This window comes from Heliangelus exortis, chromosome 19 (assembly GCF_036169615.1).
Source record: "Heliangelus exortis chromosome 19, bHelExo1.hap1, whole genome shotgun sequence".
Taxonomy (NCBI): Eukaryota; Metazoa; Chordata; class Aves; order Apodiformes; family Trochilidae; genus Heliangelus; species Heliangelus exortis.
Window position 1 is genome coordinate 12,671,052 of NC_092440.1, and position 17,500 is coordinate 12,688,551.

At 48.7% G+C, this 17,500-nt stretch overlaps 1 protein-coding gene across 1 annotated transcript; it reads right to left on the minus strand.

Moving 5' to 3' along the window:
- Positions 1 to 57: 57 nt before the first annotated feature.
- Positions 58 to 15,366, minus strand: FOXN4 (forkhead box N4). The gene is made up of 8 exons (XM_071763615.1): positions 15,205 to 15,366; positions 6,005 to 6,168; positions 5,070 to 5,185; positions 4,865 to 4,978; positions 4,585 to 4,712; positions 3,441 to 3,820; positions 2,253 to 2,630; positions 58 to 1,872 (listed from the first exon to the last, which is right to left on the minus strand). Exons 1-8 carry the CDS (start codon positions 15,285 to 15,287, stop codon positions 1,622 to 1,624), a joined length of 1,614 nt encoding a protein of 537 aa, XP_071619716.1. The 5' UTR covers positions 15,288 to 15,366; the 3' UTR covers positions 58 to 1,621.
- Positions 15,367 to 17,500: the final 2,134 nt, after the last annotated feature.

Below are 17,500 nucleotides of genomic sequence, written 5' to 3' on the forward strand. Positions count from 1 at the left end.
TCTAATGCAACACATCCAGAGTCAGCCAGGCCTAGTGCTAAGAAATATTTATTTTAAAAAAAATGAAGACGCCGTAGACGACGTCAGACACAGCAAATGTTCATTAACCACATCTGTTCTTGAACAATAAATTAGGACGTGGAGCACCGTGTCCTCGTGGAAGAGGTGGCCGTGGAGGTTGGCGCTGGGGCAGGCACAGGCAGGGCCATTTTCCAGCTCCTCATCCTCCCAGTGGGAATTTTCAAGGAAGAAAGTGCTGCACTGAGGTGGCTCCAGCATCCTGCACCCTCCAGGCATTGGTAGAAGGAGCAGTGAGGAAGAGAGGAGCCCATGAGCACCAGGCACGGGCAGGCTGGGACAGCCAGAACTCAAGGTATAAATATCACTTCATGGGCACAGAGGTGTCAGTAGATTAAATGTTCCCACATACAGTTTGGTTTTTTGCATTTTCAGTAGTTTCATCACATTTTTTTGCAAAGTGTTACCAATTATAAAACAGGGTTTGCAAATTTAGGAGAAAAAAACTACATTAGAGTGAGTTTTACTTGGTTAACAAGGGAAGAAAACTTCAGGAATCTGGCTGGTACCCTTACAATATTTGGTCTCTGAGTTTGTTTTTTTAAAAAGCCCAAGTTTCACAGTATCAAAAGTGCTTATTTAAAATAAATGTAGTGTAACAACAGTGATTAGAATTGTTGCATTTTTGATTATGAATAATTTAGTGGATGTAAAACAGGTTACTGCAGCATTTAAAAATTGAACAGTGCTCAGTTCACATAATTTCTTCTTTCTTCATAACAATAAATATAAATAAATTTACAAATAGTAATACTGCCTAGCACAATGGACAGAAGCACAATACACAAGACTATAAACAAAGCTAATAATGTTTTTAAAAATTGCTAAAAATAGGCATAATTTCTACAATCTTCTAGCCAGTGATCAGTTCAATAATTCAGTAGCATTGCTTCCTTTGTGGTGGGGCAAGGACTTGGTTCTTAAACCTAGCTGTAACAGGTGTCTGCTAGGGGTTTGATTTTTTAATTCTGAACATTTTTCCTCCCTTTTTCCTATCTCATAACAATAAATTAACAGTAGTTATGTCAGGAAAGTGGTGGTGGTGCAAGTGTCTCCAGAGACTACGTGTAGTTTTTGTTCAGTGGCAATAATTATCTGGCAATTTAAAGAAAAAAAGATAACACAGGGTCCATGTTGGACTCCAGCTTGGTGCTGACCAGCCTCTTGGCTTGTGTTGGCTTCTGTGTTGGTGGTGATCAGTCCAGTGTGGTCCATAGATATGTCCAGGTGAGTGTGTCAATTCCATGGATTTACCTGAACTTTTCTTAGTGAAAAAAGTGAAAGTTCTGCTGACTGATGCTTTCCAGGTCCTCCTTGAGAGCTCCTCCCCAGCCCTGTGACACAGTGTCCATGCCATGGACCCTTCCTCAGTCTTCTTGTGGGTGAAAGTGGTTCTGCCTGGAACAGTTTGGTTTATTTTGGCATCACAAGCTGCCTCCCAGTGAACAGCACCACGTTCCCAGTGTCTGTGGGAGGAGCAGCTTTTATTGCTTTCAGGTTGGATTTTGGTGCTTGGCAGAGGAGCCTGGGAGCAGTTCAAAACTTAAAGCAGAGCAATGGGTTTGTTGCCCTGGGGGTTCATGTACTGAGCTGCTGCAACATTGTCCAGGGTGGTGTAGGTGGTGTAAAGGCCAGTGACCTGCAGGTCTGAGCAGGAGTGGTCACTGCCACTGGAGGCTGGGGTGAGGCCAGGGGTGCCCAGGTCACAGTCTGAGAGGTGGAGTGGGGAGTTGCTGAAGGCACCCAGGGTATCAAGGCTGAAGCTGTCATCTTTCATGTCCTCCCATATGTTACCTTAAAAAGATGAAATTCTGGTCACAGCAACGCGTCCACCCGCCCAGGCTTTGGGCAGGGGGGTCACCCCACAACATGCCTGGGTTGGAAAAGATCTTTAAGATCATGGAGTCCAACCATTAATTCTGCACTGCCAAGGCCACCCCTCAATTGTGTCCCTCAGCATCCCCTCTCCATGGCTTTCAGATACCCCCAGGGATGGTGACTCCACCCCTGCCCTGGGCAGCCTGTTTGGTGCTTGACAATCCTTTCAGCGGAGAAATTTTTCCTAATAAATACCCAATCTAAACTTTCCCCCCTGAGCACTCTGGTTCCGTGTTCAGTGGCTGCCTGATCACACAAACCCTGCCCTCCCCTGTCCCCCCTTCCTTCTCCCTTACCTTGCAATGCAAAATCCACGATGCTGGGGTCGAGGGCATCCACCTCAGTGCTCATGTCTGCTGTCACGTTGGGGAAGTCGGGCGGCGCGCGGCCCAGGGGGTGGTGGGGCAGGGGGCTGCGGCTCATGTCAGGCAGGGTGTGGAGAGGAGGGGTCTGTGCAGGGGCTGGGGAGTCGGGGGTGATGCGAGCCTGGGTCTGGAGCTGGTGGTGCAGGGACTGCAGCGAGAGGGTCATGATGGGCTGGGGCTGCAGCTGGGAGACGGAGACGCGGCCGTGGGCGGCTGCCATGTGGCTCAGGGTGGAGGCCTCGGGCTCTGCCTGCTTGCTGGGCCGCCTGCAGCTCTCGGGTCTGTCTGTGATCAGCTTGTCCAGCTCCTCTGCACCAGCCACACCCATGCCCAAGGAAGAAAAGAGAGAGTTTAACCCCTTTGTCCGGGTGTTTCGCTGTTTTTGGTGCTCCCATCCCGGCAGGTGCAGCTCAGGAGGCAAACCTTGGCTGGGTGTTAGGTGACCCCCAGTAGAGCTGAAGAGATGTTCCCACCAGTGTCCCCCAGAGCAAAGAAACCCCCACTGCAGGCAGCTGACCCACAGCCACAGGACCAAACACCCCCCGTGGGTCTCCTGCTGACAGGGATGCTCTGAACTCTGCTTGTGTCTCAAAGAGTCACACGAGAGACTCCCGACGCTTCCCCTGGCACTTTGCTTTTTAAGCAAAGCAGAATGTAATTTATCATCAATTGGTGGTTTTGCAGCAAAAACCTCCAGTTGATTTTGACAGTATTGAGCTCTGAAAGCTTCAGTAATGTGTCTTTGCAAACAAGAAGGGGGGAAGTGTGAGTAAGAAGAGTTTTGCAAAGTAGCAAAACTGCATTAAAAGGTGGCACTATAAATACTGACACTGGAGGCAGCAGAACTCCTCAGGAGGCCTTGGATAGGTTAGCACAGGGGAAAAAGAATTCATTTGGAAGCTTGCACTCAGGGCCCCCCAGATATCTGTCAGCTCAGGTGCCTCTTCCTGCTGTGGTGTCACCCTGCCACACAGCCAGGGACTTAATTCAGAGCAGAGCAGGGGGGTTTCAGCCCCAGCCAGCTCTGCTCTGTTTAATTTCTTAACTTCTTTCACACATTCCTGGCCCAGGAGCCATTTCCCCTCCTGGCTGGCAGCAGAGGTGTGCTGATGGCCCTACCTGGGTTAGCCATGCTCCTGTGAATGGCAGCCAAGTCCTTCCTCTTCCACTTCTGCATCTCCTCCTCCATCTTGTCGATCTTGGCAGGATTGAGAGCCCAGAGGCAGCCCTTGCGGGAGGTGCCGCTCAGTTTGTTCTCCACCTTCTCAAAGCACTTGTTGAGGGAGAGGTTGTGGCGTACAGAGTTCTTCCACCCATCCGGGGCTGTCTGGAAGAGGCAGGAGGGGGGCAGTGAAATAAACCCTGAGCAGAGAGTTGCTCCCAGCTGCAGGTGTTGCCTTACCTTGAAGTAGGGGAAGTGTTCCTTCATGAAGCTGTAGATCTCGCTCACCGGGAGGCTGCCTGTTTTGCTGTTCTTCAGAGCCATTGCAATCAAACAGCTGCAGGGCAGAGACAGAGAGGGAATGACAGCAGAGGGGGTGGGCTTGGCCATCACAACCCTCCCAGCAACAGCTGGCTGAGGGAGGGGTGACATTTGCCTTCTGGTTTAGCAACAGCTGGATGCGGGTGGGGAGACCGTTCTCAGGTGCTCAGGAGTCACCCTGGGATCCTACAGGTTTTCCTTCTCCCTGCTGCTGCCCTATCTTCACACCACTGCCCAGGAATGCTTCTCCATTCCTGCTACCTCCCAGAGGCAGCTTCCAGAGTGCTCCTGAGGAGAGGCTGAGGGAGCTGGGGGTGTTGAGGCTGGAGAAGAGGAGGCTCAGGGGAGACCTCATCACTCTCTCCAACTCCCTGAAAGGAGGTTGGAGCCAGGGGGGGGTTGGGCTCTTTTCCCAGGCAACTCTCAGCAAGACAAGAGGGCACAAGAGGTCTCAAGTTGTGCCAGGGGAGGTTTAGGTTGGACATTAGAAAGAATTTCTTTCTGGAGAGGGTGATCAGGCATTGGAATGGGCTGCCCAGGGAAGGGGTGGATTCTCCATCCCTGGAGATATTTCCAAAGAGCCTGGATGTGGCACTCAGTGCCATGGGCTGGGAACCACGGGGGGAGTGGAGCAAGGGTTGGACTTGATGAGCTCTCAGGTCCCTTCCAACCCAGCCCATTCTATGATTCTATGATTCCTGGGCCAGATGATGGGATTTTGATTTGAAAGGAACCAACAATGTTGTCCCAACACACTGAGCTGCCCTGCTCCCTACTCACCTGTAGGAGTAGATGGGTTTGGGATAATGCTTTGGGTGCAGCTCTTGGGCAGAGTGAGGAGCCAGGCGTGGCTGAGGATAGTGGGGCTGGGACCCATAGGATGTGTTGTAGATTGCTGCTGGGTGACACTGTGTGCAGAAGGAAAAGAAGGAAAGTGTTGGATGCAAAATGTCCACGGGCGGGTAGGTTTAGGGCTATTTTCTTGCTTTTCTTTTATAACAGCTCTAGATAGGATTTTGGAAGGTGCTTCAAGACCCAGACCACAGGGAAATACCAGTACCTGCTGTGTGTTCTGTGCTAGGGCAAACACCTGCTGTGAGTGAGGCAGAGGGAAGAGCTGCTGCTGTGTTTGTAAGCCAGGAGATGGCTGCCCACCCACGGCATACGGGCTCATCTGCTGAGAGAGAGACAACAGGCATGGCAGTCCCCAAATGACCAGCACCTTTTCCTAAGCAGTGTTGCAATAATGAGCCCCTGAGCCTTACGTTTGCTCCGTGTGTTGAAATGGAATTCAGGCCCAGGATGCCCTGTGGCAGGCTGGCCTGGACATGAATCATGGCTCCAGGGGCTCCTGAGGAGTGCATGCTGCTTGCCATGGGACCTGTTTTGGAGAAAGCAAAGGCAATGAATGTTCTCCTGAAAGGCCCCTTCAGAAATGAGAGCTGGCATTTGTTCTTAATAGACACCCTTGAAGGCAGCTAAGCTCTGGAGTGGATAATCACACCTCTCAGTGCCTTCCCATCCCCAAAGAACCCAGAGCATTTCACAATTGGCAAAGATGACATCAGCTGCTTCTAAAAGTTGTTATGCAGGGAATGAAAGATGACAGCTGTGCAACAGTCCACAGCCTGGTTACAGCCACAGCATCTTACAAAAGGAAAAAAAAAAAAAAATTAAAATTAAAAAAGCCCCAATATATCCAGCACTGCCTGTGCTCTACAGCAAGCAGGAGGATGCCCTGAGCTCTCAGCAGAACAGCTCAAGTGTGTTACCTAAAGGATGTTCAAGAAAGCCCTTGGGTGAACACACACTGTGAGGCTGTGTGAAGCAAAGAGGTGTGGGGCAAATGAGATGCTCTTAATTTTATCAGTGTTGAAACAAATGAGAAAGACTAATTACCTAACTTCAGGGCTGTTAAAAACCTCTGAAGTGCAAGGCTTTAAATGCCTTGGCCCAAGTTCACACAGCAGGGCACCAGCACTACCTGGAGCAGAAGAGGCAGTGGGATGCTCAGATCTCTGCCTCCTGCCCAGCAAGAGCAGAAGACAAGAGGCTCCAGGTCTTCTGTCAGGAAGTGAAATGAAACTTAAAAGGAATCCACTGATAGAAAAGCTGTTCTGGGGGTGGGGAAGGAAGGGGGAGAAAGGCAGCAGCAGGCTGTGCTGTTTAAAGAGCAGTTATTTAACTCCTAACAGTTCACCTGTCTGCTGGAGCATCGTGCTCTGGGCACCAAGGCTGAAATCCATTCTCCCACTGGCCATCTGCTGCAGCCGAGGGACATCAACAGATGTCAGCCATGACAAGGACTGCAAGTCACTGGGGAGGTCATCTTCCCTCAGCTGGGAGGGGTCAGAAGCTAAGAGTCTGCAAAACAGGACAAAAGGTTAGCAGGGATGCTGCTGCACTGTCCCCTGGTGAAATGGGAAAGGAGTGGGATGCCAGAGCTCCCCTAGGGCAGCAGGGAAAAGGTGTCAGGATGGAATTCCCTCTGCAGAATTCAGGGGTGGCCTCTGGTTTCAGTGCTGGTTCCTGCTGCCCTTTACCTCATCACCTCAGCCTCCCCCCATCTGAAACCTTTTGGGTCAGCAAACTTCTTGTGTGGTGTTTGCAGGGAAAGGAGGTGTGGGAATGGGGAAGAGAAACTGCCCAGAAATGAAACCAAAGCTGATTTGTTTTCACATCAGTCAGAAATCTGTGCTCGATCCTCAAGGAGCAGGGAATCCTGGTGAGGAATTTCCCTGCCACTGCATCCTCTTGGTGGGGACAGCTCAGCTGAGAGCTTCTGCATAAAGAAAACCTTAGAGCATGAACTGGGGATCTCCTCCATTCAGGTTTATGAAGTTATTGATACTTAACAAAGAACCAGGAAGCATAGGAAACAACTTTTCAGGCAGTTTTTGGCATGGAAAAGGCTCAGAATTCAAAGCTGGTGACTTGAGCAATATGTACAGTGGTTTAAATCTGCTTTTTTGACAGATTCTGCATGCTCCTACCTGATTTATTCTCTTCTGATAGAGTGTGTGGTAAAAAAAAAAAAAAAAAAAGTGAAACATTGGAATATATTTACAGCACTCAGAAGTTCCTGTGAGGTCAAAACTTCCATTAAATTCAGTGACAGAATTGCTGCAAGGGAAGGGCTAAGATGCTTTTCTTACAGAAGTCCTGGATAAAGCAGGGATTACAAGATGTCAGGAAGTTATCATTAGATGCCCAGGGTAAACCCAAAGGGATCCAGGTCTGGGGAAGCACCTTTTCCTTTTGGTAGAACCAAGTTTAGTTGGATGGGGTTGATTTTGCTTGCAAAACAAAGGCTTTCAAGTGCTCTCTCCTGGCAGTGGCCAAATCAGCTGTGTGGTGCTGATGTGTGTTTGCTGCCAAGTGACAATGCAGAAACCTTACAGCAATCTGGCCTCTTGCTGAAGCATCTTTTCTTTTTTACACAATTCTAAATCAGCAGAAAAGACCCAGGCAGACCTCTAGTGCCTGGCAGCCCAGGAGCTTTCAGCTCCACTATTCAGGATTCCCAGAAACACATATCACAGTTCCTTAAACTATTATCTGGGAGATCTTGCAAGCAGACTACACTTTATTTGTTTGCAAAAAGATTTTTGAGGAGAAGGAAAAAAACCAAAGCAAAACCAAACCAACACACGACCAAGAGCCAAAAGCTCAAATCCTGGCCAAAAAACCCATCTCCAGCTCTCCCTCCCAGTCTGCCCTCTTTTCTTTTCCCTACTGTAGTTATAGAGCAATAATTAGCATTGCCATGGTTACAGCTCTTCAGTGATTTTGTGAGGCCTGGGGGTTAAATCCATAAAAAGGACGATCAGGTGACAGCTCTGCTGGGCTGCAGATTGGCTGGGTTGGAAGTAAACAGGGGAATGAAATGATTTGAAAACTGGGCAGGCTCATGTCCCCTGCAACAGTTGGGCCCATTCAAGGGGAAGCCGAGACCCCATTGTGTGGCCAACGACTGCCCAGTGGCACGTGGCCCCCATTGTTTTGGGGATTCCTGCTTAATTGTTTCTTTCCCCCCCCTTCCCTCCTCCCCTCTTCCCTTTCCTTTCCTCCTCTTCTTTTTTTTTTTTTTTTTCCCCCAAACTTCACATTAATCTGCCTGCATGACAGCCACCACACAGCAGACATCCAGATGCCATCTGGCACCCCGGGTCCTGCCAGCCCTCCCAGACAAGTCACCTCCTCCAACACCCCCGGGGGTCAGGGGGGCTCTGGGGTCAGCACCCAGCACACACGCTGCCTGTCAGCCCCTCCAGACACCCCCTGACCCCACACCTCCCTCCCAGCAGCTCAGCAGCCTCCCTGCCTCCAGCTTTTCTTGGAAAACGGGGCTCCGGGGAGACCTTAAAGCACCTTCCAGATCCTGGAGCTGGGGAAGGACTTGGGAGAAGGGGCTGGAGGGATGGGGGTGAGGGGAATGGGTCTGGAGGGATTTAGGGGAGATGTTTGGAGGAAATCTCAGGGGTGACAAGCTATAGGATGAGGGGCAATGGTTATAAACTGGAGCAGAGGTTATATTCTTATATAATAATATATATTCTTATCTATTCCTATATTCTTCCTTAAATATCAGGAAGAATTTTGTCACTGTGAGGTGACAGGGCTCTGGCCCAGGCTGCCCAGGGGGGTTTGGGAGTCTCCTTGCCTGGAGACACCCAAAGCCCACCTGGAGGTGTCCCTGTGTGACCTCCTGCAGGTCACCCTGCTCTGGACTCCATCAGCTTTTGATGTCCCTTCCAACCCCTCACTTCTTATGGTTCTATGGAATTCTTCCCTGTGAGGGTGCTGAGACAGCTGTCCTGTGTGACAGGCAGCAGCATTGGTGATGCAGGGGAAAAAAAGTATATTTAACCAGAAGAAAATACTTCACAGTTAAGGATTATTCTCCAGGCTGTCTTCAAAACCAATGCTGAAATTTCATGTCCTGCAAAGAAGGTGAATCTGCCTCAGGCATGGCCACTGCTGCCCTGCCTTGTTGTTCTGAGTGCCCAGGTATTTTCTCTCTATATATATATATTGTATATCTATATCTATATCTAAGTGCCCAGGTATTTTCTCTCTATATATATATATTGTATATCTATATCTATATCTAAGTGCCCAGGTATTTTCTCTCTATATATATATATTGTATATATATCTATATATGTATCTAAGTGCCCAGGTATTTTCTCTCTCTCTATATATATATATTGTATATATATATCTATATCTAAGTGCCCAGGTATTTTCTCTCTCTCTCTATATATATATATATATTGTGTGTATATATATATATATTGTGTGTGTATATATATATATATATAGTGTATATATAGATAGATAGATCTAAGTGCCCAGGTATTTTCTGCAGAATAATCACTGCTTATCTCACAGGAGACAGGCTCAAGGTGTCTCCTACTTTTAGTGAAAAAATGCTGACCTAACAGTCTCTGGGAAGTGAGCAGTGCCCAGTAATACCTGGCATTTTCATCTCACAGGGTGCAATCTTTCTGAGCTGAAAAATCAGGTCAGCTCCAAACACCTGAGGTCATTCTCTCACTGCTTGGATTCTGTTCCCCTCCAAGCACCTTTTCCCTCTCAGGTTTGAAGCAAATTTGAGGAATCAGAGCTCCTGCCTGGAGCTGGGTGTTCAGAGCCCCTGGCACAATGGGGCACTGTGGTAAAAGCAGCCATTTCCTTTCAGTGCATGTAAATGAGATAAATAGTGATACCCTGTAATTAATGCACCCTACTGAAAATGTCCCCAGCTGCACACTGCCCAGGGCTGGCTGTCTGCTCCTGAGCCACCCAACACCTCAGAAGGAAAGGTTACACTCACACCAGATGTGTTGCAAACATGATGTTATTTTTAAGGGTGTGGTGGAATTTTGCAACTCTGGTTTTATCCTTCTCCTTTCAAGCCTCTGCAGGAAAATGCCTTTTTCTCCCTAGGTGTTGCTGTCCTAGATGGGCACCTGGGGTAGTCAAAATTCCCTGTGATGCTGGGGGTGTTTTGCTTTCTGCTCCAGCATTGCTGCCCAAGCTTCCAAGGAGCTGGATCTCAGGTGGTTCCTCAGCACAAAAACCACTGCCAAGGTGAGCTGTCTGCTTCTCCATTTACCAATCCTCTGGTGTGGTGAGTGTGTCCCTGGAGGCTGGGAGGACAACTCTTCAACAGCATCAGAGAACAGTCTGCCAAAAAAAAATTTAAGGCTAAAGGCCAGCTGGGGAATGATGAGCACACCTTAAGGTACTTGATCTCCAGATAGTTTGGCCAATAACTCTGTGCTTGGGGTTAGGATTTAGTGTGCAGAGCCACTTGTTTCCATGCACTATTCCCACCTTGAGGACTCTGCTCTGGAAGCTGAGACCTGAAGGTGATGGATGCTGCAGGGTCAGTCCAGTGCTGCAGCTTGTCCCAAACCCCACTGTTCTGCACAAAAGTCAGACCAAAAGGTTGCAGGTGCCCTTGGCATGTTCAGCTTCCACCACAGATTGGTCTCTCACCCAGTGAACAATTTCTGTCACCACTGCCAGCTCTGACACCTCAGCTTTCTGCCTGTGCTGAAGCCCTACAACTGTTCAGCAAGCAGGAGCAAGCAGCTTGCAGTGTTTTGTCTGGTGTGAGTGAGAATCAAACAGGCAGAGTCACAAGAAAAACTCTTTTTGAAGGGATGAGAAACTGTTTCTATTGTCTGGGCTTACCTAGTGCCCTGCAAACAGCCACAGTGGTTCCTAAAACCACCCAAGGAAAGCTCCTCACCCCTCTGCTCTCTTCCTCCCTCCCCTGCACCTCTTCTCCCACCACTCCAGGGACTTTGCTCTTGGTTCTTTCCCACTCCCACCTCTCTCCTCTCTGCCTCTTCACCAGGTCCTCTGTCTGGTTCCTCTTTGCCTCTTGAAGGCACCCAGCCCCAAACCACCAGCTCACCTTTCTCCTCCCTTCCTTAAGCTCTCTGAGGACTTGCTGGAAATAAGAACAGAAACCAGGCAGCTTCCCAGGGACAACCAGAAAGTCCCTCCTCAGCTACAGCTGATGAAACTTTGGATTACAGGAATCAAAACGAGTGAGGGAAAAGCAAATAACATGATTACCCTGTCAGGTCTTGCTGTTCTCCTTTTCCTACACCATGGTTCAGAAGAGAAGATTATTCTCCAGAAACCTTCTGCACTAAGAGAGGTGTGCTTCTGGAGACTTTTATACCTTTCAGCTCCAAGTTTCACAACCCTCATTACATCATTTTGCTATGGGATGAAGGGAAACTGCATTACAAGTGACCTACATGATGTGCCTAAGCCCAAGAGGAAGTCAGCAGCTCCCAGCCTCACTCCCTGCTCAGCTTTCCTCACAGAACCATCCTGAGGGGCAGATTTGCCAAATGCAGCCAGTATCTGACTCTGCAATTTCTTTAAAAAAATGACAAAACCCAGACCTGTGACTGATGTCAAAACAAGCTCCTCCTCCATGTAAAAATACATTGAAGTACCTGGCCCTACAGGAGTGTTTTCTGTTAAAACCAGGAGCATTATCTATCTGGGAAGGGATTTTTTTTTTTTCTTTAATGTTGCTTCAGCTGCTGTTTATGAGCACTGAACTGGTTTGCTTGCCTGGGATCTTCTGTACTCATTTACTCCAGTGCAAAGGGAATATAAAATACACTTTTGTTTTATATAAAATACCCCTTGTTTTGCACTGTTGTAAGAATCCCTCTCAGGGGCATCACTTGCTGCTGCCCCCATGCAGCATTTCTGCTTTCCACATGCAGGGATTTTTGGAAATGGGTGAAACAGGAGCAAGGTACCCTGAGAACCTATGGTCTCCCAGGAATGCTGAAAAACTCCCAATTCCTTTCCAACTTCCATGTTTTGGAGGGGAAGTCAAGCACTGCCCACGAGGCATGACAGGAACCCCCTTGTGTTTGCACTGGAGGCAGAGGAGCCTGTGAGCCTCCAGTACAAACCAGTCCTGCCCATCCCTGCCTCTGTCTTCAAGAGATTTTTAAGGAGCAAGGGCCACAATTTTTTATTACTCCAGAAGAGCACATTTCAGGAACTGCACAGGAAACAGCTGAGCTAATCCACTTAAATGAATCCACACTGGCCTGAGTTTGACTGATTCCTAGGAGGTTTCTCACATTTTTTTTTTTTTGAAAGGATGAAGCAACTCCTGTGATGAAATTCCTCCAACACATGGAGTCATTATCTGAGTCCCTGTCAGGCACAGGGTGTCAAGGCAATGGGCACTGACATTTTCTTCAGGAACAATTACAGTTTTGTTAGTTATGCATTTGTAACCTTTTGTCTGCAGAAATTTTGCCTTCAAGCAAACTCCCACCCACCCATCCCCAGTGGGGATGCTCAGGAGTCCTGAGCTGGAGTTTGCTCTCCAGAAACCCAAGTGCAACACCAGATGTGAGAGGAAAGATGTCCTGGGTGCCATCAGGGGACAGACCTCTCATACCCTTCACCTCTGTAATGCAGCCATGTCCAGAATACCTGGAATACAGTGGGTACTGGTTTATTTGTCCTTGTTTCTTCATCCAATTTTAAGCTAAACTCTGCTAGCATGAAGTAATTATAGCAAAAAAATTAATCTGATGAGATAATGAATATAGACTGATTTTTTTAAGAATCAGAGGGACAATGAAGATGGGGTGAAGGAGGATATAGCCTACTAATACACTGAATAATTAATGACTGAATAACAAATTTTGATCAAAAATATATCTGTTTCAAACTGAAATCCTCTTTGATCTCCTCTTGCACTGGTTATGTACATTAAATTAGACTGCAAGAAGACAGATTGCAGCTTTCAGTTAAGAATATTGCTTAAAAGACCCCAGATTTCCATGAGCTTTGTTTCTCCAAGCCCACAGGAGCTCTGCACTGATGGAGCAGCCTTGGAATGGGCTGCTGGAATTTACACAGCTTTGTGCTGAAGTAGCCACCATGGCAAAGGAAACTTGGAGTCTGGCTATTGCTTTGATTTCAGCATCAAAATATTTACACTGAGTCAGCATGATAGATTATTAATTATCATTCACAAGAATACAGTGTTAAGGGCTAAAAAAAAAACCCCCCTGTGTTACAATTCTCTGCTTTTGTCCCCTGAAATGTAAAATGAACTCAGTGGAAATATTTGCCCCTGTGACAATGATAAAAATATTGAAGGTTGGGAGTATTTCCTTTGGGATTTGCTAACATGAAGCTTTATTTTGCACTGACAGTGCCATAGAGCCACTGGCATCAGGGAAGATATGGTGGCCCTTAATCATTCCTGGAGAGGAGGATGTTTTATACCCCCCAGCTGCATCAGTGGAGGAGATAGTTGTCTAAAATCATTTTTCCATGGTGCAAATAGTCCCTGGGCTTTGCATAACAGCCTAATCCTCATCACTCTGTGCTACATCAAATTTACTGCAGGTGCTTTGGATCTCCAGAATTCAGAGCTCTGCTAAAATCAGGGATTTTTTTTTTTTTCTCAACCATAAAAAGAAAAAAAAAAAAAAAAAAGAGAAAACTCCCATCATTTCAAACTGTAAGCATCAGCTGCATGAAGACTTCTTGGTGTTTGCTGATCTGCTCCCTGCTTACACACCCAGCCTCTCCCTCCCTCTCTCCCTTTTTGGTGTTTCCTCCCTGACACTCACAGGAAAAGCTTCCTTGGTCTCCTGCAAGTCCAACTGTCCCATTGAAAGATTCCAAGTGAGACAGAAGAGTATTCTCAGCACAGCCCCAGCCTCCCACTCACTAATTGGAGGCCATTCCCCATTTTGTGGAGCCTTGATGCTCCCCCATGGAGAACTCAGGACTCTGGGTTCCAGTCTTGGACTGTGGTGACAGCAGGAGAGTAAACAGAGCTGATAGAATTTGACAGGTCTATTCTTTTCTTAAAATCATTCAGTCTAAAAGATTTTCTTTTACATAATCCAAAGTGTTTTCTCATGAAGTAGGACAAATACTGCTCTGCATTTATGGTGCAGTTCAGATTTTATGCATCTTTATCAGAATTTGCCACTATTAAAGGAGGTCAAATAATTCAGTTTATAGCTGTGTTAGAGAAATTGCAAGTGTGTTAAAAAACTGTGGAGAAGAGGGATCTTTGAGTCCAAAAATGTTTTACAGAGAATTGAAATTAGCTTTTAAATGCAGCTGACTTCTGAATAAAGGAAGAAATTCTCACAATTCCTTTACAGGCAGCCAGAAAAATCCTGTCTTCCTCCCCCCAAAAGAGTGGTTTTCTGCAGCCATGAGTCAAAGAATAGTTCTCTGCATTAAAAAGGTCTTTGTTAAGGTGCTGTGTTCTTCAGGGCACTGAAGATACAGACTCAGAGGTCCCCAGAAGCCTCTCTCATGCACACCCTCCCTTAAATACTGAATAATTTCTTTACAAATATTTACACAGCCAACAAAAACGCCTGGAGCAAACAGGGCTTTAATAAACAGCAAAACAGAGTCCCACAGACCTTTTCCCCCAGTTGTTCAGAGTATAACAAATCACTTGTTGAGCTGCAAGAGGCTGCAGTGCAGTGTCTGCATTTTGAACAGAGGAGGGTGAGCCAGGAGTACCTACACTGGCCACTTCTACCCACAGAAATGGGGGAAAACACCCCCAGGCTGGGAGCAAGGTCATAATCTCTTACTCCTCATTTTAAAACCAGAATACAGATAATTTTTTTTTTTTTCTTTTATTGTGGGAACTGGATCGTGTTCTGCTATTTCTTGGGACTTTGCATCATGTGACAAGATGTAACCTAAGTTAACCCAGAGCACTGTAATTCATGCAGAACTGTCCTGTGACTCCTAACAATGCTTTTATAAACCACAGGTAAATTACCCAAGGCTGTTGGCAAATCCAGGTTTGTCCCCACTGATATTAGAAGATCTCTGACAAAAGTCAGTGCTCTGGGGCACTACAGAAATACTTGTTTTAACGAAAAGCTCCTCTAGTGCCTCTCACGCTTGATTTAACCTCTCTCTGACTGCTTCATAACAATACAAAATGTGATCTGAAAAGGAACTTTTACATGAGTATTATTTAGCAAGAATACCCTTTTCTGGCAACACTCATACAGTACAGGAGAGAGTTTACTAGAGAGTCAACCCATGGCTTTGAGACATCAAACATCATTTAAACAGGAAAGTTTCTAGGTAAGCAATGCATAGCAACTGATCAGCAGCTTAGAGATGAAACTGAGAGAAATAATGCAGTTAACTTTTGGGTTGGTTTGTTTGTTGTTGTTTTTAAGGAAAAGAAAGGCTTTCGAGATGCTAAGGGATTTATTTTTAGGAAATAACAAGAAAACAAACCCCAGTTAGCAGGCTGTGAGAGTGCAGTGAGTATTTTTTGGGGTGGTTTTTTTTGGTTTTTTTTTTTTTTGAAAGGGATAAATGCCTCACCTGTACTCCTGTGGCGGGTGGTGGCTTTGCCCTGAATTCGTAAGGATTCCTGACATTCTGGCCGGGATCTGGCTCTCTATCATCTCCTGGGAAGAGCAGAGGAGGCGGCGGTCAGGCCCCAGTAGCTATCCAGCACTTCAGCAGCGGCCCCGGCTGCAGAACCACCCCAAAAACACCCGGGCCGAGGGAAAACCAACCCCGATCTACACCCTGCCCTTCCCCTCCAGGGGCACTGCTTTGATTTGGGCTAAGAAGGGCTGTAAAATGTTTTATGGGGTGGGGAGGAAAAATAAAAAAGCAGAGAGCGGGCACATTGCCCCCGGTGGAAGGGGATGTGCGGGGGGATGGACGGCGGGGCAGCTCCCGGAGTCGCTCCCGTCTCGGGGCTTCCCTGCAGCTCCCCAAAAAGCACCCGCGGAGCACCAGGGAGCAGCGGGCAGAGCTCCGGGCGCTGCCGGGGGCTCCGGGGGGGAGCAGAACCCCCCTGCCCGAGCTCTGCCCGAGTCCTTCCCGGCGCTCAGCCCGCAGCCAAAGAGGATTCCCCGCACCCCTCCACCCCGCACCCAGCGCTGGGTTCTCCTTCCACAAACCTGGCGGGGCCGGGGGGGCTCAGGGGGGGGGCCCGGCCGGAGCTCCGCGGCTGCGGCCCAAGCGCGGCGGGGTCTCCCTCTGAGGAGGGGCCGTGCCGGGCCCGGGGGGGGAGCTGGAGCTGGAGCTGGCCCTGAGGGGGACGGAGCCGGCGGCGGGGCCGGGCTCCAGCCCGGTTTAAATTTCCCTCTCCGGAGCTGTCCAGCCCCGAGCATGCGCGGCCGCGGCCGCCCGCAGGGTCAGGGCCGGGGCAGGGCCGGGGGATGCGCTGCGTTTCCCGGCGTCACCCCCGCCCCAAAGAAAAACCCCCTCCCCTCCAGCTCCCGCCCCCGGGGGACCCTGCTATGGGGCGGGGGAAAGGGGCTGGGCAGGGGAATTAAAAAAAAAAAAAAAAAAAAAAACAAAGAAAAGAGGAAAAAAAAAAAAAGAGAGAGAAAAAAAAAGAAAAAAAAAAAAAAGAGAAAAAAAAAAAAGAAAAAAAAGAAAAAAAAAGGCACCACAAAAAAACAACAAAAACAAACAAACAAACAAAAAAACAATCCCAAACCAACGAAACCCCGACAAAACAAAATAAAAAAAAAAAATCCCCAAAACTTCTCGTAACTTTACAGAAAGCAGAAGGAGACCCACCCAGGGCACCCGCGGGACGGGATAAATTGGGAGGAGGTGGAGGGGAAGGGACTTTGCGCCGGTACCCGCGGACCCCGCTCGGTAGCGGGAAGGGGTGGGGAGGGGAGGGGAGGCAGCGCCCGGGGCCGCCTCTCCCCGCCCGTTCTCTTTCCCCGCCGCCGGTCCCGCCGTGCCTGGGAGCGGCCTCCAGCCCGGCCCCTCCGCGGGAAGGAGCCCGGGAGCTGCCGGCAGCCTCCACAGGAGAGGCGGGAAGGGCGGCGGGCAGACCCCGGGAGTAGCGCTGCCCGTCCCGCTGCTGCTGAGGGAAGCGGCCCGGCCCTGGTGGTCCCCGAGGGCTCCCTGAGGGCTCCCCGAGGGCAGGGAGCGGGGAGGGCTCGGTCCGTGAGGCTCCATCCCAGGAGGGGCTTTGGTTGCTGGGGGGCAGGGGCTGAGGGGAAGCGCTCCTCGCCCTGAAGCGCGGGAAGGGCCCGGAGCAGCCCCGGGCACTGAGGGTGAGGGGCTGGGGACCTGGCCTCAGGGTGCCTGGGAGGTGCGGGCAGGCTTATTTACTTCAGTTAATACCTAAAAAAAAACCCCAAAACTAATAGGAAATGAAAGACTTGATTCTGACCCACACAGTGCTGCTGCTCCCGTCACCAGAGGGTTTTTCAGCCCTCAGTGAAGCTGCCCGGAAAGGTGCGAGGTTGGTGCGCTGTCACCTCCCTCTGCCAGGGGGATGGGAGGGAAATAGTTGGACCAAGGTCAAACCCCAGGTCCACCCCCTGAAACTTGCTGGTTTTTTTTCTTGAGACCCCAGTTTTCTTCTTATAAACCCATCAGCAAAACGGGTGCCAGCTTTACTTGCCAGGAAAGGCATCCTGTGTGTAGAAGCAGTTTGAAAGTGGTGATGAAACCAGGTCATTTGGGCTCCGTGTAAAGTGTGGAAATACTTAAAATAGACTTGCAGAATGAAAACACGAGATGATCTCATGAAAAATTGATTTCCTTCTGCTTTCCTTGACAGTTAACTGCATGGTATAGAGGGAATGAAATGTGAAGACAGGAGAGAGCTTTTCTCTGCTCGTAATGAGAATCTGTT